Raw genomic sequence first — 23,214 nt, forward strand, 5'->3', positions numbered from 1 at the left:
TACGGTCTCCGAGGATAATCCATCGCTAAATGGACATGGAATTGCCAAAGTAGTCCCATCTGCTTTTAAGGAAAGCTTTGGTCTCCGTCAATGGTCATAAATAGGAGTCGTCTCTGCCACGGCTCAAAAGAAAGAAAGAAAAATGGTCCCGTCTAAACAAGGCTTAAACCTTCAGAAACAAAAACTTAAACTGGCCATATAATGTGGCATTCATTTTTGTGATTACCAGGCCATTTACTCAGAAGCAATTGGCACATTCATGTGATATTGACCAGCAGTACAAGCATACAATGGTATATATCACAAGCGTTTTCGAATCAAATTTCAAATGCAACTTTTTTTTTTTTTTTTTTTTTTTTTTTTTTTTTGTATACCTTGGTCGAGGCTCGTATGAGAGCTAACACACAACTCACAGCAAGGAGGCATGAGACAAGAGGGGCGGGAGTGGAAGGGACAAAACATTGGGGAACAGACACAGGTGAACTGTGGAAGGGAGAGGGATGGGGATGGGACGGGGAACATGGCGAGGGGAAGATGGACATTAAAGGGACTTTCAGGAAGGAAAGCAGAATTGAAGGAAGTGGGCTTGGGTGGATTATCGGGGGTAGTTTTTGCGTGGTTTGGCTCACTACGCTCTCCTTTCCACACATCGTTGCAGAGATTGATGCCGCAGATTTGTTGTGTTGGCATGATTTACACGAAAAATACAAACATTTATTTTCTACAAATTTGTTTGTAATATTGGTGATATTATATTTATTTGAAATTTAATTTGTGATAAAAGAAGGTCCAAGTTGTGGTGTATTGGCATAGAGCGTTGTGGGGGTGTGGAGGAGTTGTGATCGTAGTCACGTGTCTGCAATGCATATTGCTGTTCTCGCCCACTAGGGACTTGTAGCACCAGTTAGCAGCATGTGGTAGCATTAGCAGTGGCTTGTAGGTCGTGCGCCTGTAGGGTGCATCGAGTGCGTACTGAAGCGGAGTTACAGGCATCCTACGCCTACCATCTCGCTCGAGGCAATAAAGCAGAGTTGTGTTACCCTCCGGCTCGTGTCTGCCTGTTCGTACCTTCGGCCACGACACCACAGTTTGGCGACGAGGATGTTTCAGATCGACGTGTGCAGAGTGCCTGTTTTACTCGGCATTGACTTTGAGTCGTTGTCGGAGCAATTGGATTGCTGGGCGCACAGAGCGCCGGGAGCATCAGTGCAGCTCGCACGGTACGAGTTTGATCACCTGGCGAGGAGCCCAGGGGAGCGTATCGCGAGTTTCGCCGCACGGGTGAGACATCTCGCCGTCGCCTGCGAATTCACGTCGAGTGAACGGCAGGCTGGGCTCGAAGATCGTTTTATTTCTGGTTTGCAAGCTTCGGAAATGGTTTCTGCAATGCCATGGCTAAAGGATGAGGACATTACATTCAACTCAGAGGCGGCGGCGGCCGTCGCACAGACTCTGAGGGATGTCCGGGCCCTCGATGGCCAGAGCACGACAGGTGATCCGGAGGTCCGCGCGGTGAACCAAGCGTCCACGGCCGCACGCACAGTCTTCGGTGCAGGTCATGGCCAAATGTTGCAACGCGGCCAGTCGGACGGCGACTGTGTGCCAAGTGTCATTGGCCACCATAACGGTCATGGATGGCGATGTGCGAAGCGACCCAAACGTCCCGGTACGATGTTTTGTGCATGACGTACGCTTTTACGTCCCGGGTCGAGTCCTGCAGCCTGGGCAAGGTTTTGTGGATGGAACGCCGATCGTGTTTCAAGTTGATACCGGAGCGGCGGTGTCGATCATGAGCGAGCGCATCGCTCGTGCACTCCCAGGTCTATGCCTTTTCAGGTCTACCATCGGGTTGCACACGTATACCGGTGAAGCGCTACCAGAGGTTGGCAGGGCACACGTCTTGGTCGCCCATCAAGGTCAGCGGGTCGAGCTCTCGCTGTTCGTGGTGCGAGGGGAGGGCCGCGCCCTTTTGGGTCGGAGCTGGTTGGCCCGCATTCAACTAGACGGGACGGCGCCAGTCATTCACCTTGGACGTCCCGTGCAGAGCCGATTCGAGAGGCGGTGGGAGGAGGTTCCTCTTGCGGAGTTCATACCTCCAGGTGCGCCTGTCTCCTTCGGGCCCCGTCCCTCCGTTTGGGCCCGTGCCTCCCTCGAGACCCGAGGGCGAGGTCCCGGTGGCAGGGGCCACGGCGATACAATGTTGGTGTCCGTTCATTGCTTCCTGCAACTACGATATACGGTTCCGGAGCAACGGGGAGCATGCCAGCTGCGACGGGCTCTCGCGCTTGCGCTGTACGGAGGGTCCACCTTCATCTGGATCAACCGACCGGGTTGATGTGTTGGCACTGGGCCAGGTCCAGGATGAGCCGGTCACCGCCAAGCAGGTCGCGGTGGAGTCGGCTCATGATACAGTGCACACCCGTGTCGTTCAGGCGATTTCAACGGGGGATTGGAGCGAACCAGTCGCATTCAAGAAGTTCGCGGAACGCGACCATCGACTGTGTCCTCTTCGACGTTCGGATGAGGACCTGCACGCAAGTCGCCTCAACGTCGTGACAACCAAGAGGCTTGTTTGCAGCGTGGTTCATGATTTGTTAATTGTTGTGTGTTTGATTCTCGCGGCATGAGTGATTAAGCTTGGCGTTATAAAAGCAAATGCCGACGGTCTGCGTGTGAGCAAAATGTGTTTGATTGGGATCGATGCTTTCTTTGATGTGAAGAACTGGCGGACGATCGTTGCGAATAAAGAGGTCTTCCAGATCCCGGTCTTCGATAACAGTCCGCAGTTCACTGCAACGTCATGTGTTGGAATTATACTGTGGGAACGCGCTGTACGTAAAGAGAAGTTTGCATCTGCGCAGACGATGTTTTTGCTGTTGTATGACATTGCTGTGCATCCAGTCAATGCTGATCGCCTATATGGACGTGCGTTGAAGTCTCGGCTGGATTTGCTGCGACCTTAGGGGTCGGTGGCAGGGGCGGTGTTGCGCCCGGCGTTGGTGTGGGACAGCTGGTAATGGAGCCGGCTAATTGCCTGGTTAAGATTGATGGCAGGGAGCCGGGGCAGGTTCGCTGTTCAGCGTCACTCCCACCCCTGATATTGCCAAGGTCAGACGTGCCAGGCATCATGGAGCGCAAACCTCTGATCTCGCCAAGGTCAGCCGCGCTGGCGCCCGCAGGGCTTGCAGATTTGAGGTGTTTACCTGATTCGGTCCTGTCTGAGGGAGACTTGCCAGCTTGTCGGCCGGGGGCATTTGATGGTGCCGGGGGGAAGTTCGCCTGGGGTGTCACCTCAACCTCGCAGGAAGGCGTGTAAGCATGGGCCGCCTGGGGGCGCTTCTGCTGCATAGTTATACTGTGCTCCCGAACTTCCCTCTTTATATCTTTAACACGGCCATTGTTATTATGGTCTGCAAACATCATTGGCTTCGTCGTGCAACTCAGTACTCGAGCACCAGTCTACTGCATTTGGAGTTCAACTCACTCGCACCAACGCAGTATGTGATGTGATGGGGATAAAAGAGTGTATTATGTGCCAGTTTAAAAACAACGGCATTATTGTTACAGGTTGTGCGGATGAAGCACGCTTTTCTTTTAGGCCAGCTCATCTGGGTTTGATTCTCAGCCCGACCATCACCCCAGGGTTAGATCAAGTGACGTCGTACTTGGAGGATTTTACATGATTGATGTCATTTTGTTCCTCTTTGCTTTTTATGTCATGGTATTCTTTGCCAATTATGCTTGTCGTTATAATTGTCATTTTATAATCATACTTTTAGGGGGGGGTAGTGTGGTGTATTGGCATAGAGCGTTGTGGGGGCGTGGAGGAGTTGTGATAGTAGTCACGTGTCTGCAATGCATATAGCTGTTCTTGCCCGCTTGGGACTTGTAGCACCAGTTAGCAGCATGTGGTAGCATTAGCAGTGGCTTGTAGGTCATGTGCCTGCAGGGTGCATCGAGTGCGTACTGAAGCGGAGTTACGGGCATCCTACGCCTACCCTCTCGCTCGAGGCAATAAAGCGGAGTTGCGTTACCCTCCGGCTCGTGTCTGCCTGTTCGCACCTTCGGCCACGACACCACACAAGTGGTCTAAATGTTCAAGGGTCGAAGCCGGTCTAATCTGCCTGAAGGGTGTAAGGGGTCTAAATGGTGTTCAGGTCTAAGTGGTCTGAAGGATCTTCGAGGTCTTTTGGGTCCTGGGTGTCTTTTGGGTCTTCAGAGTCTTTTGGAACTTTTGGGTTTTGAGGGTCTTTTGGGGTCTTTGGGTTTTCACGGTCTTTGGAGTCTTTTTGGGTCTTCGGTGACTTTTACATCTTCAGGGTCTTTTGGGTCTCAGGGTCTTCGGAGTCTTTTGTGTCTTCTGGATATTTAAGGGTCATCGGTGTATTTTGTGTCTAAAGCGTCCTCAGGGTCTTCAACGATCTATTCTAAGGGGTGTCAGCAGTCTAAAGGATCAAAAGGTACATTCCAATAGTGCGTAAACAATAGACGTATAGTCACATGGCTGGACGGACGGAGGGACAGACAGAAGGGCGGAAGGAAGGAAGGAAGGGACGCATGCTGACACCGAGCTCTTTTTCCTGAATGGATGACATTTCCTGAATTTGTTAATTTCTAGCGTTTAAAATAAGTTTCAAAAAGAAAAAAAATATCCCTTTTTACTGATTACGAGGCAGACACCTCTACTAAACCTTCGAGGGGTTATTCATTTTGCAGAAATCGCAGGTGGATATCATGGAGTGATTTGCGGGCAAGTTTCATGTGACATCAATTGTGTGGCAAACCCAAAGAAAATGATTAGAAAAGGTCCCAGGAATAACAATCACAAAGAGTAATTGCCTCGGATTCACATAGAGTAATTTCCCCCAACATATGGTTGGCTTTAGGAGGCATCATATTGTCAAAATGGTCACTTTGTGTAAAGAAATCTAGGCTCATGGAAGAATGAGGTGACAGAGGGTAAAAAGGAAATTAATGTATTGACAGTGGGGCAATGGGGCCATAGTTCAAGTCGAGCATGAGAATGAATAAACAGGAAAATGGGGGAGAGTGGAGGGGAGGAAAACCAGTAACCTGCAAGTGAAAGGGTTGGCTTAGGTAGGGCATGCACCTTGGCATTATTTCATAACCAGAAATAGTTGCAGTTTTCCACCCACTTTTTACCACTCCCCTCTCCCCCCCCCTCCCATTCCTTCACCTCAACCACAAATTATCAAATTTTTCTATCTGCCAACCTAAAATTGTCTGACTCATGTCACACCTGGGGCATGAGGATGTCGGTAGTCTTCTAGGTGCTGTAGCTTGGTACACTCAGCATCCCAACATCCATCTTGCCAACCGGGCCAGCACTTCACATCTCCCTCTCCAGTTATGGGCAGAGAGTCATGGCTGGCAAGTAGCAATATCGGCTGCTCCAGGCGTCTCACAGCGGCACCGATAGGTCGCACCCCGTTTAGGCGTACCGCGGCAGTGAGCACAGTGCCACCATGCTCATAAGCTAATGGTGGTGTGTCACTCCAGCCACCTGAAAAAGCATGCTCACCATGATTTTCTGCAACATGCAATAGTTCCAGCCACTGTCCGCTTGCCAAATTCACCCTACCTGCAAGATCAATTCGCGCAGGACAACTGGCGCAGACCCAGCGACCAGGAGCTGGTGCTGCACCAGGTAACGGTTGTACCCAGCGTCTCACCGTTCCCACTGCTCGCTCAACAATCCGCTGCACTGCTCCCTCATAATGTCGTGCAGCTCTCACAAGCAGCTCAGGCCTGTCATGAGGCATTATCAGCACAGTGACATCTCCATATTAGAAGATGCTCTGCATGTGAACAAAACTGATCAAAGATATCCCTGTCAAAGTTATAGATCACCTTTGACAATCAGGATGCCACCAAATTAGGTGAAAACCCCAAAACCATTGTGCAAAAATGCATAAATAAGACAATCATTCCATTATCAACACATCCTGCTTGAAAATTGGTTTATTATCATGGATTAAAACTTGAAAAGTGCTAAATAGGAGATTTGTTAGAAACACTTGAAAAATGATAGTCATCTCGTTACCCAAGCAGCTCCCCAGTCATCTCGGCCTTGCCCTTCTACTTGACACAATCTTGTCAGCCGAGATGGTACGAGAGTTGGTGCACAACTATTTGTTCACTTTAAACAAGTTTCCTCACAATTAGCTACGACCTTTCCTGGGCAGACTATGCATCCAACCTGACCCCCAAGGCCAACCACAGATTGAGCATCCTCTGTTGTGCCAAGTATTTCGTTAGAAAATCTGAACTTCACAACCTCGAAGGTCTTTGTCCAGAGCACAATGGAATACTGCTCTGCACTATCGGCAAGTGCCATGGATTTTCACCCCTCTCTCCTGCATGATGTGGAATCCACAGCTCTGAACATCATTGGCATCTCCCACGAAGAAGCTCAAACACAAGGCCTGCTGCTCCTCCAAAACAGATATGTTAGAGGTCCCTTTGTTTTTTAACACCTCTATTTTGGTCTTGCTCTCTGTGCTCTAGTAACCCTCCAACCCTGCTCATTTCTCCAAGGATGCATGCATGCATCCAGTAACCTCCTCCTTGTTAAACTATCAAAATCTAGATTTACTGTCGATTTTTTTTCTCCCGCTTGTTTGTCCACATTTCTGATGTGGAGCAATCCCACTCTTCTCCAGGGATTGAAGGTGGCGGTACACCATCGTCTCATGGCAACCTCCATCTCTCTACCTGCAATTTCTTGCTTCCACATTTGCCCTGCCTAATCAAAGCTCTCTTACTCACAGATTACAATGTTCCTCCCTTTTCTTCTTTATTTATGAATTCCTATGCTTGGTACATCCACACGTTGTTCCACAATCTGTACCTTACATTCTTTCCCGAGTCACATTACTTTCCTGTTCCTTCATGACCACAGACGTTGAAGACAAAATAAAAATCTGGCAATGTACTAAACAACGATGCGCCAATCGACCATGAGCTGGGCATGCAAAATCAAGAAAGTCAGAGCTGCATGTGACCGTGTCTATCACCGAATACGGAAACAATATGGACGCTGCCTAAATACTCAAATTAAAAGTGTATCAAAGTATATTAATACTGCTCTCACAATGTTGGTGTTTGGGTGTGAGACAGGAAAATGCTGCTGAGGGCACACTAGAAATCTCAATAGCTTCCATCTGTGACATTTACAAATGTTGGGCATCGAATGGGAGGATCAAATTCCCAACACCAATGAAGTCCTGTCAAAGGCTAGCTCAGTCGGCATCGAGGTTCACCTATGGAACTTACATAAACAAGTGCTATACTCCGAAGCAAGCTCTGAAAACCGGAAGTGCAGAGGCTACATGTAATGCTTCAAAGACACGCTGAAACATAAGAAACATTCCAGACTCAAACGTTGAGCAATTTGTGCCATTCTCTCAAGGAAGGTGTGCATCACTTCAAGAAGGAGCACCTGGAACAGCTGTAAGTGCAGTGAAAATTCAGACGTGCCACGTAGTTCAATGAATACAACCAGTCGAATGGGTTTTTGGCCAGTGTGGTAATCGCTGCCTTTCCGCGTTGGCCGTTGGTGCCATGACAAAAAAAAACAACTCCCCAAATGATCGTCAACGGTATTCTCACAAAACGAAAGACAACGAAGAGGTTACAATAACAAGCTACTTTGTTTTACAGAGTAATGTGTTAATTTTTGAAAATGTCCAACAACTTCACATACCAAGTTCTGTGATGTAAGAGAATCACCAATTACTGGATTACAAAAATACAGGCCTCCAATGATAATGCATCCGTGACTATTAAAAACCATTCGGAATGTCAGCCACCTTGCCAACCAATGTTGACGTTCAATTGCCAGCAGTCGCACACCCTCGGCTTGCTGGCCGGCCTCCAGTGCTCGCAAAGCCCTGCACCACGCAGGATTGCTGGCCGGACCACACCGCAGGCCACCTCTCCCGCCAGCCGCAGCTGCCAGAAGATCTGCTTGACAGGCGAGTGCACGGGCCAGCACGCCTGATGCCTCTGTTTTGCTTGCCACTGTCAGCAAGGGAAGCAAGTAGCAATTAGCGTATAGATAAGAAAACTGATCAGCAATCCAATGAAAGGTGACTTGTTTTTCAAGTTATGTTTTGTTATTAACCAAAATGTCACCTCACCAAACGATAGGGCTTATGTATTGCAATTATTGTTTATCCACGAAACAACGTGTTGATCTGCAATCAAGAATCCAACATAATAGAGAAGTATGAATGATGGCCACATGACAAATACAGTACAACGAAAACTAGAACGGCACTCAGTAGAGCACATACCTCCGCCAGGCTGAACAGTTTACGTTTTGTGTCCTACTGATGGCCATACCTGAATCCGGACTTTCATCAAAATCTAATCCGCTTGTTCTTGTCACCTACCCAACTCATCCACCAAGTTTTGTCACAACCCGTAAACAATGTTTTGAAATATCATGATATTTATGGTTTTTGGCACTATCTCTCAATGATGAAGAATCCTTTAAAAAAATAATTTAAAATTCTCATATCCAGATTCACATCTTCACCGAAATCAAAAGAATTCGTCCTTGTCGCACTCTCAACCTGGCCACCAAGGTTTGTCGGAATCCGTTCATAACTTTTTGAGATCTTGTGCTTCATATACTTTCTGGTCCTATCTCTCAATGGTGAAAAATAATCACTTTAAAAATTGGTGGAGTAGGTATGCGCTCTACCACGTGCTGTTATAGTTTTCATTGTAATTTGAATTATATTTCGAGAGAAAAAATATAAAAGGCATACTTTCCTCCTGACCCTTTTAATATACACACATTTATGGATTAATGCAGACTTCTTACATTTTTACACACTCACTGATGCATTATCTATCTATAATTCCAGGTGTGTGTGTGTGTGTGTGTGTGTGTGTGTGTGTGTGTGTGTGTGTGTGTGTGTGTGTGTGTGTGTGTGTGTGTGTGTGTGTGTGTGTGTGTGTGTGTGTGACTGTGACTGTGACTGTGACTGTGACTGTGACTGTGACTGTGACTGTGACTGTGACTGTGACCGCTGTTTCTCGACAACCACTGGTCCGATCAAATTGAAACTTGCCAGCTATATTGCTGGGGACCTGAGTATGTGCCTTTTCAAGGTTTGATATTAATCGGACAAGTGCTTCCCAAGTTATGGCCATTTATTTACCAACCAATGACAGGACACGTTGCTGTGTGGGCGTGGCCGATGGGGAAAGAGAACCTCAGCCACGTTCCCCATTACGGGTTACAACGTACAGATTTCTGGATAGTGATGACCGTGTATTCAAATAATTTCTCGATTTCTTATCCGCATTTATAGATAAATACAATGCCCCAATCCAGTCGTTGCTTACGAGAGCGAAGGAAACGGCCTGTGTGGTCATTTGAAAGTTATATTTATCTTGCCAAAACGAAGTTTTTGCAAGATATGTTAGTCAGCTTGTATGTTTTTTTTTTGTTTGTTTGTTTGTTTGTCTGTCTGTCTGTAATCACGTATAAAAAATTCTGCAGAGCACAGTTATCATCGGAAATTTTTGTAACTTCGCATATCAGAGGCCTATAGAGGTCCCTTTCAGGGCATAAAATTTTGAAGGTCAAGGTCAAAGGTCAAGGTCACTTTGTCGCAAATCAGGGGAGTTGACGAAACCCTTATGTTTTGAGTAATTTTGATCGGATTGTCTTCAAACTTGATGGGAATATAGTTCATGGTCTGGCGCTCAGCTGATTAATTTTTGGTGGCGATTGGCCTTGACCTTCATGGTTAGCGCCTCAAGTCAAACATATTTGACCCCAAGGTCAAATTTTCAAGTTTTAGGAACCATATCGTGTAGCACCTCAAATTGAACACCTCGATGAGTGCTTTCTAGATATGTCAAGCTTGAGACATTATGACGTCATTTGGTGACATTATGAGGCAAAAGCATATTTTTCATGGTTAGGCTGTAGAACGATTCTCATCAGAATCTCTCGTAGGCAGATATTCCTCAAGGAGTCGCTCCTGGTGGATAGCAGCTCTGTTCACCTCAGTGTGACCTTAAAGAAGTCACACATGGTCACCTTTTGGCAAGATATGGGTCACCCTGCGGGTGACATTGGTTTATTTTATTTTTTGGTTTTTTTTTCGGGGGGGGGGGTGGTTTGCACATAGGTTTTTTTTCTCTTCTCTGTGTTTTTCCTTGCGATGACATTGCGAAATGGCAAAATACGTTGGCGCTAATTGAATAATTGGCCATTAAAACTAAATTTCGAATAATCGTAACTGTGATATGCGAACTTCCGGGCTACGCAGGTACGGGCACGTGAGAGCGAAGTAACGGCCTGTGTGGTTGTTGTTTCTGGCTCGTGGTTTGAAAGTTTTTTTTTTTTTTTGCTGCACATATAGCCACGCACGTACGGGCACGTAGTAGCAATTCTAAATACTAAATAGAGATGTTCGAAACTGACCAATCAAGTCTTATTTCTGATGTTAGCTGTAATTAATGTCCTGTAGATTCCTGAAATATCACAATACATTCTCTTCTATTCAAGTACTGTCAGACCCCGACATTCACGGTCCCGCTATTCGCGAGTTATAAAGTGTGACCTGCTTCTACATTCGCACTATTTTTTTTTTGACACTTCATAACTGGTCTCCTATATCCACCATCGCTGATAATAATTCAGCCTGGGAATTCTTCCACAGAAACCTGCTCTCTCATGCACAGATTCATCCCATCTCGTCTTCAATAATTATCTTTCCCATCCTCCCGCTCTTGGTGCCCTGAATCCTGTGGTGAGGCTGTTGCTATAAAACAACTTGTATTCTCCTCCTGGAAGGCAAATCCGGTCAAAGGCAACCTCAGGTCATTCAATGAAGCCCGCAACAAGTGTGGGTCTACTCTCAGGACAACATCTGTCCAATCTCAAGAATGAGCTTTCAAACTGTTCTCCCTCCTCTAAAACCTTGTCAAGTCAGTATCTGATGTATGCTCCCCTTCCATTCCTTTCTTCACTTCAAATGGCACCACAGCAGACTCCGCTCATGAGAAGGCTGAATTCCTCAATTCTGTGTTTGCTTCAAAATCCTGGCAAATCTATATCTATATCTATATCTATATCTATATCTATATCTATATCTATATCTATATCTATATCTATATCTATATCTATATCTATATCTATATCTATATCTATATCTATATCTATATCTATATCTATATCTATATCTATATCTCTCTCTCTCTCTCTCTCTCTCTCTCTCTCTCTCTCTCTCTCTCTCTCTCTCTCTCTCTCTCTCTCTCTCTCTCTCTCTCTCTCTCTCTCTCTCTCTCTCTCGGTACCCATCCTTCACAGTCGTACCCAATTGCTCCTGAATTCTGTGCCTTTTACACCTGAAAAGGGGGAAAAGTTTCTGGCAACCCTCAACTCTGACTCTGCAACTGGACCGGACGGCATCAGCTCACGTTTCCTAAAAATCTGCTCTGCTGCTCTTGCACTTCCTCTCTCTTCCATTTACATAGGTAATCTTCCATCTGCTTGGAAACATCACACCATTACATAACCAGAGTTGGTGTCAAAGCCACCCAATGCTCGCCTGTTTATACATTTATCGTTTTTAAAAGGTCTAATAATTAATATTTTTTATAATTCTCTAACAATTTTTTTTTGGGGGGGGGGACCAAGTCCAAAATCTAATGGCATGATCCTTGGACCATACCTAACCCCCCCCCACCAAGTTTCGTCGAAATCCTAATCACTTAAAACATGTAGAAATGCAAAAAAAAAAAATAATCGAAATTTTCTTGAAAAAAAGTTGCAAAAATTTTTTTTTTCTCTAACAATTTTTTTGGGGTGGGGGGGGGGGTTTGGAAATCACTTAAAACATGTAGAAAAGCAAAAAAAAAATTCTCCAACAATTTTTTTTGGGGGGGGACCAAGTCCAAAATCTAATGGCATGATCCTTGGACCATACCTAACCCCCCCCCCCACCAAGTTTTGTCGAAATCCGTCAAGGAGTTTTTCCGTAATACAAAAAATTTAGCATTTTCACGCTCACACTCACGCTCACGCTCACACTGACGCTCACGCTGACACTCACGCCGGGGGTATCGCTATAGCTCTCTGTTCTTCGAACAGGCGAGCTAAAAATTGCTAAAACGGATCCCCTTAACAACAGCCCAATTAGCTTACTTCCAATCATCAGCAAGGTCATGGAATCCATCTTCACAGTTGACATAAAATCATTCCTTTTCTCAAACAGCCTCATCTGAGATCATCAATTTGGATTCAAATCTGGTCACTCTACCTTAGACGTGTTGCTTCTACTCTCCCAACAATGGTGGAGGCCCTCAATATCAGATATAAGATCAGGGCCGTCTCTCTGGACATATCTCAAGCTTTTAATACAGTCTGGCATCCTGCCTTGCTCTCCAAACTGTCGGCCTATGGAATCTAAGGCCAACTCTACTCTTGGATTCCTGACTTCCTCCATTCTCATACACAACGTACGGCTCTAAACGGAGCCCTTTCATCTCCTCTCCCTGTCAAGGCTGGAGTACCTAAAAGGTAGTGTTCTAGGCCCAATCTTATTCCCAATCTTCATCAATGATCACACTGACTCTCTGGATAATCTTCTTCGTCTCTTTGCTGATGACTCTACTTTCTGCCCTGACATCTCTCATCCTTCTGACAGACAAACAGCACTTCTTCCCTCTCCTCAGATCTTGACAAAAATCACACACTGTTCAAACACAGTTTTGTTGATGTATCCATGTTGTCTACCCTTTGCATTCTTCCTTACCCCTCATCATTATCTGCATTCCTTGTTGGTCCATCTCTGTCTACTTTCTCCCTCCGCCCTGTTGTTGGTTTTTTTCCTATTCTCCTGCTGTTCCCTTTGTAATGTTGTGTCCTGATTTGTTCTGTGTGATCGCTGTTCCAGGAGCCTAGACCATATTTAAAAAAGCAAATAAAACAATGCCACGACATTCACAGACCCCGACATTTGCAGCATTTTTCAGGAACGTATCCCCCGCGAATGTCGGGGTCTGACAGTACTCTAATTGTTCTACTGATGCTCACGCAGACATCATGATGCCTCTCAAAATGAACAAAAATCTCTCAATCGAAGTATGAAAAAGCAGAATCTTGATTACGGTATACGAGACATGACATACCATCGTCCAGAGTCTCCAGCATTTCATTCATGCCGCCATAATCGAGCGCAGCATGCATTGTCGGCAATAAACTGTGTGGCACACAGTCTTCCAGTCCTGCTGCAATAGTTGCTCTCGTGGACTTCACAAAGGCCTCGCGCAGAGTCATACAGGCCAATCTGCTGTCCACCCTGCCAAGGATCTCTTTGAGAGAAACCCGCCAAGCCGACAGCCATTGAGTAAGCTTGTGGTGTTGTGGTGTTTTCGCTGTCAATGACTCCAGGAACCACACAATGGCATTGAGAGTGGTCGGGCCACTGGGCAACAACACTGGGAAGAGTCGAGCAGTCCAGAGCGAGCGTTCCAAATCCCCCATGCTCCACAGGTCTGCTTCACTGAGGAGATCCACGAAAGGAAATCGCTCAAATACTATATTTAATTTTCAATTGTCATGACATCACACAACACCATTGGGCAGGATATATCAAAAACTGAAAACAGTACAGTACCTTGCAGTAAAAAATTATATATATATATATATATATATATATATATATATATATATATATATATATATATATATATATATATATATAAATGTATCAGAGATAATTAGCTGGCTATCATGTGCAGCCAATGGCTGCTGGTTTCGTCATTTTCTGGGGGCACAGCTGTGCCGCTGATGCAATGCCTCTGATGATGCAATTTTCTCTGCAAGTTGGTCTATTGTTTATCTGTGAGTATTATTTTATGAGGTCATCTTCTTGTTCTTTATTAAGTGGAATTGGTGTTTGCTGTATGTGTTAGTCAGTTAGTGCTTCATGAGTTTGGGGATGGGGTTGGGGTAGTGCTGGACATATGAATGTTTTAAGTTGGTTGTTAAAGTTATTTGGATTTCGTTTTAAAGTTTAAAGATTCGATGTATCGTTGCCAGTTTCGTTGCTGTTGTTGTTGTTGTATTAGCTGGATGATGTTGTTATAAAGAATGGATGTTTGTTCTAATTGTGAAGGGAAGGGGGGAGGTTGTATTTTTAGGGAAGTGTCTCTCTTATATGAACAAGGTGCTTAATTTCTGGACAAAAGCAAATTTAGAGTTGAGCTGTTTGTATGTGACTTTGTGGTAAGTGTCTGTTCCGACAGCAACGATTCGTTTTAAAGGAACATGATTGCGCGCTCGTCATTTTTTTTTGTCTCGCATTGTTATTGATCGCGCACCTGGGAACGTATTTGTGCAACTGTGTATTCCTATGTTTAGAAAAACGAAAATTAAAATCTTGCAACTTGGTCACGTTAATCACAGAAAACTAACGAAAATTGGAAAAGAAAACGCCCCTTTTCCACTTGCTATGCATGAACAGTGAGCCATTTATATTGTGGGTACTTTCGATTTGCATACCAATTTCCCCAAGGCGGTAGAGAATGTGCATGTTTACGCATACTTAAGTATAATGGCAAAGCGTGACGTGGGCTGCGTAAGCACCATACAGTTTAATTGAGCAAATGTAATCACTCTGGTAACAAGCTCAAATGAGCTAAGATCCTCGTCCTCTTCATGATGACGTCATAAAAACGAATATGACGTCATTGTGATGAATCAGGTTTGTGATAAATTATCTGTGCTAATGCCCGGCTTGATTCCCGCAAACAAAATTCAAACAGCTTGCCTAATTTCAGAGATAATGGTATAGGCGATTTCCATTAGCGGCGATATTATGACGTCAACCAATTTTCTAGGAAGAATTTCCAAAATCGGAGAAGGTTACTGCCTACGCGTGGGCTTTCTGCATATACGTGGCAAGTTTCACGAAGATCCGATGAAAACTCTGGGTTGTGAAACAAAAAATGTCAAAAAATAGGAATGACGTCATAAAAATTGATATGACGTCATAGTGATGTATCATATGTGTGGTAATTCATCTCTGCTAATGCCCTGTTCAATTCCCGAAAACAGAATTCAAAAAGCTTGCCGAGTTTCGGAGATAATTTTTAGGCGATTTCCATTTGCGGAGATATTTTGACGTCATAACTTTTTTTTCTTGGAGTAATTTTCAAATACGGAGATGGTTACTGTTTGCACGGGGTATTTTTACATATATATGCCAAGTTTCAGGAAGTTTCGATGAAAACGGTAGGCTGTGAAACAAAAAAAATCCACAAGAAGAAGATGAAGAACAACAACATGAGTAAGACTTAGAGATCCTCCACGAGGATCTAAAAAAATAGAAATAAAATCAGGACAGCGATATTGACAGGAATGATCACTCTCGATTTACGGCTCTCACAGATTTTATAAACATGAGTCGCTGCTACAGGTGGTAAGAATGTTGTTAAAATGTTTGACAGCTGCATTAAGTGTGAAATTCTAAGATGGTAAAGTTGGATAACATTGTTTCTGGGTCTGGAGTATAGGTCCTGGCAGAGGAGACGTGTTCATCGTGGGACTACCAGCGGATGGGGAATGCCTGATGAGGAAGACCTCGACACTACAAACCTCCTCTAACTTCCCCAGTCTTCGGACTATGGTGTGTCCATTTGCAATTGCTATATGAAGGCTTTCTCTGAAAGATACACGAAGTTTTGCATTTGAAATACACCACTTGTGTAAATGTAGACAGGTTTGTGTACACTTATGATAAAAAAAACTCTTCCTTATACGAGATGCTCGTTCTGTATGGACACACCAAAAGTGAGAAGAAATTTGTTCAGTTATTCTTTTGTCTGGTTGATAGAAAATCCAGAAAATAAAAACCTGTTCCCAACTCTCAGACATAATTTCAAACACTTAATCATCTCAGCTCTGATGGCAATATGAATGAAATGAGGAGGCAATGAGGAAGCCTACAAGTGACTGGGTTGAGTAGGTAGGAAGGATTAACTATTCAATTTTTCTGGGACCAGAGATGAGGCAAGTTCTAGAAGTGGCACTTCAAGATGAGCAACAAGGCACACTTGTGAAAGAGGGAGAGTAGAGGAGTATGACATTATTTAAGAAGAGCGAGTGAGGAGGGATCTTGGAAGCAGCGGATGAACGGAAGATGGAAGTGGAGCAAAAGTCGAGAGATATTTTACCCAGGCATATCATGGCCACCATCTTCAGTCCAAACAGATTATAGTCAAATGAGGCAAAGATAGTAGTGAACAGATGTTAGAGCTTGCTGATTCCCAAGAAGAAAACATCCAGGTAGCAGGTGAGTTCAAGATGAATTGGTATAGAGATTTGGTAGGTTAGACCCTGCTAGTGGAAGACACTTGTTTCTGCAGAGGCGTTGTGGTGACGTCATTCACACAATTGTTATTCATACTTGCAGCAGTGCTCGACTGCGGAGAAAACAAGGTGAGGCAGCGATGAGTTCCACATTAAGAAACCCTTTTGGATTTGGCAGATTTACGAGAAATAATTATTACGGACACACCAGCAGTCAGAGGTGACGACTGCTCAGAGCAATGTTGCTGCTGGTCTTCCTTCTGCTGTGAGTGATCATATCAAGGTCAATAGGCCAGAATTATTTGGCAGAGAATCCTCGACTGAGGTTTTGACTTCCCTTCCATTGCATCATCTGTCGATTCAATATTTCCTGATTCACTGTGATCTTCTCAGACATTATTTTTCTGTGAGGACACAGGTGGACAATAATGATGGTAAATAAATGTGATGGAGGTAATTTATTTGTTCCGATTTTACCAATTAAAATTACTGTATTTGCTCAAAGCATTCGTCCAGACAAACAAACAAGCAAAACGCTAACATGCAGGTCGTGGTGCTGACTGACCAGATGCCAGTGTGGAGGATGAACTCTTGCCAGGGCCGGTTGAGGAAAGTAGCACCCGGTGCATCAAATGATACCTGAAACAGCAACGCAAATGAATGAGTGACACAAGAACAAGGCAGAGTCAACTTGCATCTGCGTGAGTATTCCCTTTCACATCTATGATGTGCACTGCTCATTAGTAAGAACAATAGGCAGTAGCTGGTCGTCTTGAGTGATGAGGAATTATGAATGTCATCTTTCATATGTGTTGTTTTGTAGATGGAGTAATGATGCAGGTAGTCATCGCATGCAGTGAGTGGTCTGAAAGGTCGATAAATTAAATCCCATCATTAATTGGTTAACATCTGCTTGGTAATCGATTTACAAGTTTGTGGACATTGGTCTGCCACTGATGGGAAGTATAAAATTTCAAACCACACAAATGAATGTGTGTGGTAAGACATGTACAGACCTGTAATGAATCGTTGGTGCCCAACATAATGTAGAGCTTCTGGGTTGAGCCACCGATGCACACACTGCAACACTGAATGGTGATGCTGGCCAGGTCGAGCCCACTCAATGAATCACAGGCCTCTGGGCCCAATCCAGAAAGCATGCAGTGATGTCCGACTTTTATGGGACCCTATAGTAAAGTAAGGTACACAGCCAAAACGTTTGAATATGAAACTTTTACTTTTTAGCAATCTACCCATAAAAGTCTTCATTGTCATATTATCAGAAGAACAGTCACATATTTTTCTTTCCTTTACAAGATCGAGCTGCATGGAAGAGCAGGCATGGTTTTCCGGCATGGCGAACACTTGGACAAAAGTGCACTTGTGACTGGATTGAGCAGATTGAAAGGAGGGGATGTAAAAAAAAAGTGCGATACTGATAAGTATGCTTATGAAATTTGATGATGATGTGTGAAGTGAAGCATTGAGAGAGGAGATAGGAAACAGGACAGACAGCACAGTCATAATATATATATATATATATATATATATATATATATATATATATATATATATATATATATAAAAACGAATATACATAAATATATTGTTGCGGTATTCGCGCCCGCCGGTGTGCTGACGGCCACGTAACTCGAATCGCGGCACGTCGCCCACCGGACGGACAATCCAGTCGTGACCCTCTCGGACTAACGCCGGGAACCAGTCACGGGTGGACCTTTCGGTCTCACCGCGATCGAGCCAATCAGCCCCCGCGTGGGATAGGGTTGCTCGCCAAATTCGACCTACCTAAGTACCCACGCGGAGGGTAGACCGGGCGATCGCACCTCGCCGCAGGTCGACTTCGGACACGGGCCACTTAAGCGACCCGTTCCGTACTATCAGAATAACCGAGCGGTGTTATCGTCGACCTCGACGGTTCGATTAATTATCGGGCGTATTCAGCCCACTACCAACCCTTTACGTGAAGCAAGATGAGGATTCAATGGGAGAAATGACGAAGCGAAGCGGGAAACAGTTCAACACAAAGCACATTTATTCGCGGCACACGGGAAGCACACATATTCAATCCCACCAAAAGCACACAGAAAAGAAAAACACAATTCCATTTACACAAAAAGCAAATGTAAAAGCGAAAACACAATGCAGAGCTAATACCGACTACCGAGCACACGGCAACACTTATACAATTTTACTTCACAGACGGCGCCGACAACACATACCCAAAACCAAGGAAAAAAATACCCTCAAGGATGAGGCGGGCCTGAGGCCGAGACCGGGTCGGCCTACCCGTCTGGTGATGAGACGCGGAGCGGCGATGGCGCCCCAACTCCGCGGGCCTCGCGGACAGTGTCTGGTAGGGGGTGGGAAAGGGGCCCCCTTGGTCGCACTATCTCAGCGCGGGGGGAAACAGGAGGGGGTTGCTGATGCTCGGGGTATAGAGGATCTTTATTATCCCGCGACGAGCGTCTCCACCTCGGCCAGGTCGCGCTGTCGGCCTCCCTCAGGTGCAGCTTCCTGCACGACGCGAGCACCCCCTCGTCTGGTGTCGCCGCCTTTCCACAGCTCCGTCCCCTCCGTTCCGACTCCAACGCACACGACGAGCAGCTCCACCGCCCGCGAAGTCTTGACTCTCTGTTTCCGACTCTCTGTTTCCGACTCTCCTACTCTCCTACTCTCCGCCTCTGGACTCTCTTCGTCTACTCTTCTGACTGACGAACACGGTCCTTTTATCCCCCCGTAGCTTCGCCTTTGACCCCCTCCCTTTGACCTTTCACCTCGCTCCCCATTGGCCCGAGAAAAAGTGGGCGTGAAGGCTTTTTGATCCATAAATTTGCATATATCGATCGCCCTGGAGGCGGGGCCAAATCGCCCCTCGCTCACCGATTGGACGGCAAAAAGTGGGTGTGTGTCGTTTTTGATCCGTTTTTGAAGCACAAAATCCGTGATTTTGTACACGCTGTTCGGCGCGCGCCCTGCACGAGTCCAACACCGGTACCCACAGGCGGCGCAAGAACGGTGGCGATGCGACGGCTGCGAGGTGTGACGTGAAGGTCGTGGAGGTTGTGGTGAAGCGGCGTTGTGGTTGGTGGTTGATGTTGTGGTTGTGGTGGTAATCATGGCGGTTGGTCCAAAATAAAGATAGCAAAAGAAAAACGGCTATCCTGAAGAGTCGCAGCACGCATATATGACATGTATTCCCACTAGACAACGGGTTTGGGCCTAACTACACATGCACTTACCGAGATACCTCACCTAAGGGACCTGAATGGTGGTTTGCGAATTTGGTCAACCACAACACTACCCCCTCCCCTTTTTACAGACTCGTCCCGAGTCGTCAAATTTTCGTGTGCCATCATGTGTAGTTTTCCCCTAGTACATTTTACCTACGGATCCCTGAGTGCGACATTCATGGTATTCGTGTCCCCAAAATAAATAACCTGAGGGCTGCGTAACTATCTAAACAAACTCACTCACACGGACGACTTAAATAAAATTGCCGGCGCTAAGACAAACATGCCGGAGGCGCACTCATATGTACAGTACATCTTAACCTTAACTTACAAATTTTACACTAAACCATGGCCCAGGATCATTGAACTCTGCAAAAAGAAAGCAGTTAGCAGGGAGCCAGGCTGCCCACATGCAGTCTCTGGCTCAAAACAATGCAGGTGACAGGGAACGTGGCTGGCTGCTCACACGCAGTCCAAGGCCTTCCCTTTTGAACTGAACGCAGTGAACCACAACGGTGCATGGGCTGCACAAACGCAGTCTCCGTGCCAGCTCAAGTGGCACACGCAATGAGCACAACGAATGGATGGATGGACACAAACACGGTGCACGGGCCGCCACTGCAGGCCCGTGTTGTAGCTGCCAACGGGGCAGTTCTCGCAGCTTGCAAACTGTTGCCTTGCGGATCCTGGCGCACATGGAAATGAACAGGGGGGGGCAAAGCAAAAATTGAACGGGGCGGTGAACGTGGGCAGTGGGCATGGCATGACAAAGGTGAGCAGGCAAACACAGCCCGCAGAAGAAGGCCGCTGCAGGCAAACACAGCCCGCAGATGAACTGGCCGGCACAGGCCTTGAAGTACCAGCTGCCGATGAAGTTGGCCGGCCTCCGCCTTGAAGCAAAACATGGCCAGCCGATGAAGTTGGCCAGCCTTTGCCGTTCAGTGGAGGTTGGTGGAGGGAGTGCGGTGGTGCTGGCCACTTGGAAGGCGGGCTCGGACCTACCTACCTGTCTCCCTCCCACCTATCGCCTTTGCCTGTCACTGTACATACCCACTCCCTTAATTTGTCAAACCCCAATTTAGCCCCAACTTATTTTTTTCTTACTTCCCCACTATAAATCGTCCCCTAACCCCCTTTATCGTCCTTGTTCGGCTAACCTATCCTGTCACCTAGCCTACTCCCAACCCCTACGTTCCCTTCCCGGAGGGGAACAAGGGAGAGCTAACGTCCTGTGTCGAGGCCCAACGAAGCCTCAGAATGGCCTCCCCAGAGTTCAGCGATCTATAACCAAAGTGGGTCTAGCGGCCTACAACGACAGCGAGGGGATGGATGGTGCGGAGGGGTACATCTCCTAATCTACCCTAACCATTTAACTGTTAAACTACCCCGGGGCTTTCAACAAGCGCCTCTCGCTTAAACTATTGGTTCTAACAACCCAGATTCCCGTCGCCTGTGTTGGTGTCCTCACAATTTCGGGCCTCGCCCCCCAATTTTCTCTCCGTGCCCTCACACGGTCTCCTGGCTAGGACACGTGGCTCCCTTTGGCAGGCACGACCCTCTGCCGAATCTCCCGCTATGGCACCCCCGGGCACTACACTGCCTCCGAGCCTACCAGCTCCCGAACACCGGGGAGTGCCCCCCATGGCACCTCCCCTGAAACGCACACGTGGCAGGCCGGCCTCCCGGGCCCCTTTCCGAGGGTCACTCGTGCCCACAACACTGCCCACGCGGCTAATGGTGCCCCGGGCCCCCGCACCAAGCAGGCGCACCCGTGCCCACTACTCTATCCCGGCCCCCCATGGGCCCATGGCCTACCGCGGCCGACTAGCCTGGTGCCCGAGGTACCCACTCAGCGATACTCACCTTTCGCAGCCACGCTCCCAAGCCCGTCAACAGGGCTCCTGCACCCCTCCAAATGGGTTTCGAGCCTACACTCCCACCAACAACAAAACGACCTCCATTTTTCAATTTGACTAACCCCCGAACTCACTTTACTCTGACCCCGGGGTCCCTTGGGCGGGAGTCACTCCTCCCCCCAATCACTCATCGCACCATGCATTCCCCATTCACTCCACACACACAGACCCGCTGGCCTCACTCACTCAACATGTACACGTACTCACCTCACAACCCACAACTCTTCAACACACTCACCGCTGAACTCTGCCATTCTTCTAACTACCTCCCCTAACTAACTCGTGCTCCCACGTCATCCCTTAAACTAGTAGCACGTTCCTTTTAACACTACGTGGCTAAGCTACGTCCCCACTACACATCCACTGTCTGTCACTGTTCTCAAATAAATCATTTTATTTCCCAACCTAAATCTGGCTACAATCCCTCTAACTAATCCATTCCACGGACTCCATGAGGACTTACCCCTGCCCCATGAAGTCGGTCTAACTAAGCTAACCCTTCCCCCTAACTAGTTTCCATCCTGTGCCCCGGGTAAGGGGGTCTTCCACCCCTTGCCCAGGAATCCTGTACACCCGAAAGTGAGGCTTGCTTTTTTTTTTTTTTTTTTTTTTCCATGCGCAGCACCTGCGCGGCAACTCAGAGCTCGCGCACTTTGCACCTGCCCGTGACGTCATGCAGCTGCATGTGTTCCTCGTCCCTCCTTGGACGGTACCATCCGGCAGAGATACCCCTCCTGCCGGATTCCAACCCCACGTGCAGCCATGACGTCACCGTGCGCAGAAAAAAAAAACCAAGCCCCACGTCTCGAGGGGTTCCCCACGCGAACACATGTGCTTTGCCCGTTGGAGCTTAACACACACGATCGCGTGGAGAACCCGTCCAGTCCAAATCCGTTATCCTGCCTAAACTTTGTCCGTCCGCGGGATCGGCAAATCCACCGCGTGCGTTTCCGGACCGGGACTTCACTCTCGCAAGCGAGCACGTGGTGGTCTCGTGCGTTGCACAGCACGAACCGCGTGCTCACTGCTGGGTGAACCCGGCACGGTCCCCGAAACAACTACAGCCGCTACTCGGCTTTCTCTCCTCTGTCGCCGTCTCCATCTCCATTCCACACACGCATACCTGCGTGTTACGACGCACACAGTCCACTCCATCACATTCACACCGGGAGATGCGGCTGCGTGCTCCCGCATGCCAACCGACATCTCCCTCTCATACCGCTCTCTCACACACACGGTCTCCCTTGCACACAGCGACCTTGCACACGGCCGTTCACTCACGCGTGCGGGGGCACTCACCCGCGGTGGCTCACTCGCACTCCGTGCCTCATCCACACACGCGGGGGCACTCACCCGCGGTACCTCACTCATACACACGGCGACACTCACACACGCGGTCTCTTCCACACACGGTGCCTCACCCACACACGCGGGGGCACTAACCCGCGGTGCCTCACTCACACTCCGTGCCTCATCCACACACGGCGTGCTGGGAAGCACGTACTCCGGCACCATCGCCACCACACCACTCACACACGGGGTCGCTTCCACACACGGGGACGCACTCACGCCTTGCACCACACACACAGTAGAGAACATTGTACTTTACGGTAATTCTACATATCGACGGTCCCCTGGGCCAGTGCGCATGCGCAGCCTGGCCCGGAGCCAGGGATGTTGT

The 23,214-nt window shown here is 47.2% G+C and overlaps 3 protein-coding genes across 22 annotated transcripts in view; 2 read left to right on the forward strand and 1 right to left on the reverse strand.

The window, feature by feature from the left end:
* LOC147020239 (uncharacterized) overlaps positions 1-21,661 on the forward strand; it is a 133,234-nt gene extending 111,573 nt beyond the window's left edge. Inside the window, exon 2 of the mRNA XM_085895465.1 lies at positions 21,459-21,661. The gene's annotated coding sequence lies outside the window, so the exon portion shown is untranslated. The remainder of the gene's footprint in view (positions 1-21,458) is intronic.
* Positions 1-23,214, reverse strand: part of FCSK (fucose kinase) — an 89,494-nt gene that overhangs the window by 11,887 nt on the left and 54,393 nt on the right. For all 14 annotated transcript variants that reach the window (XM_085895438.1, XM_085895445.1, XM_085895447.1 and 11 more), the window contains 6 exons: positions 17,383-17,553; positions 16,932-17,005; positions 13,183-13,556; positions 7,833-8,043; positions 5,603-5,769; positions 5,261-5,524 (listed from right to left, as the gene is read on the reverse strand). In XM_085895438.1, coding sequence (XP_085751564.1) covers positions 5,261-5,524; positions 5,603-5,769; positions 7,833-8,043; positions 13,183-13,556; positions 16,932-17,005; positions 17,383-17,553 — 1,261 coding nt within the window. The remainder of the gene's footprint in view (positions 1-5,260; positions 5,525-5,602; positions 5,770-7,832; positions 8,044-13,182; positions 13,557-16,931; positions 17,006-17,382; positions 17,554-23,214) is intronic.
* LOC147020241 (cyclic nucleotide-gated channel beta-3-like) overlaps positions 13,859-23,214 on the forward strand; it is a 141,729-nt gene continuing 132,373 nt past the window's right edge. For 5 of the 7 annotated variants that reach the window (XM_085895450.1, XM_085895448.1, XM_085895455.1 and 2 more), the window contains exons 1-3: positions 13,859-13,897; positions 15,571-15,683; positions 16,935-17,067. The gene's annotated coding sequence lies outside the window, so the exon portion shown is untranslated. Of the gene's footprint in view, positions 13,898-13,934; positions 13,958-15,570; positions 15,684-16,913; positions 17,068-23,214 lie in introns of those variants that run through there. The other 2 variants (XM_085895452.1, XM_085895449.1) reach the window with 2 other exon arrangements.

Source organism: Eptatretus burgeri, chromosome 9, assembly GCF_056783735.1.
Source record: "Eptatretus burgeri isolate ZD-2024b chromosome 9, Ebu_testis_v1, whole genome shotgun sequence".
NCBI classification, from domain to species: domain Eukaryota; kingdom Metazoa; phylum Chordata; class Myxini; order Myxiniformes; family Myxinidae; genus Eptatretus; species Eptatretus burgeri.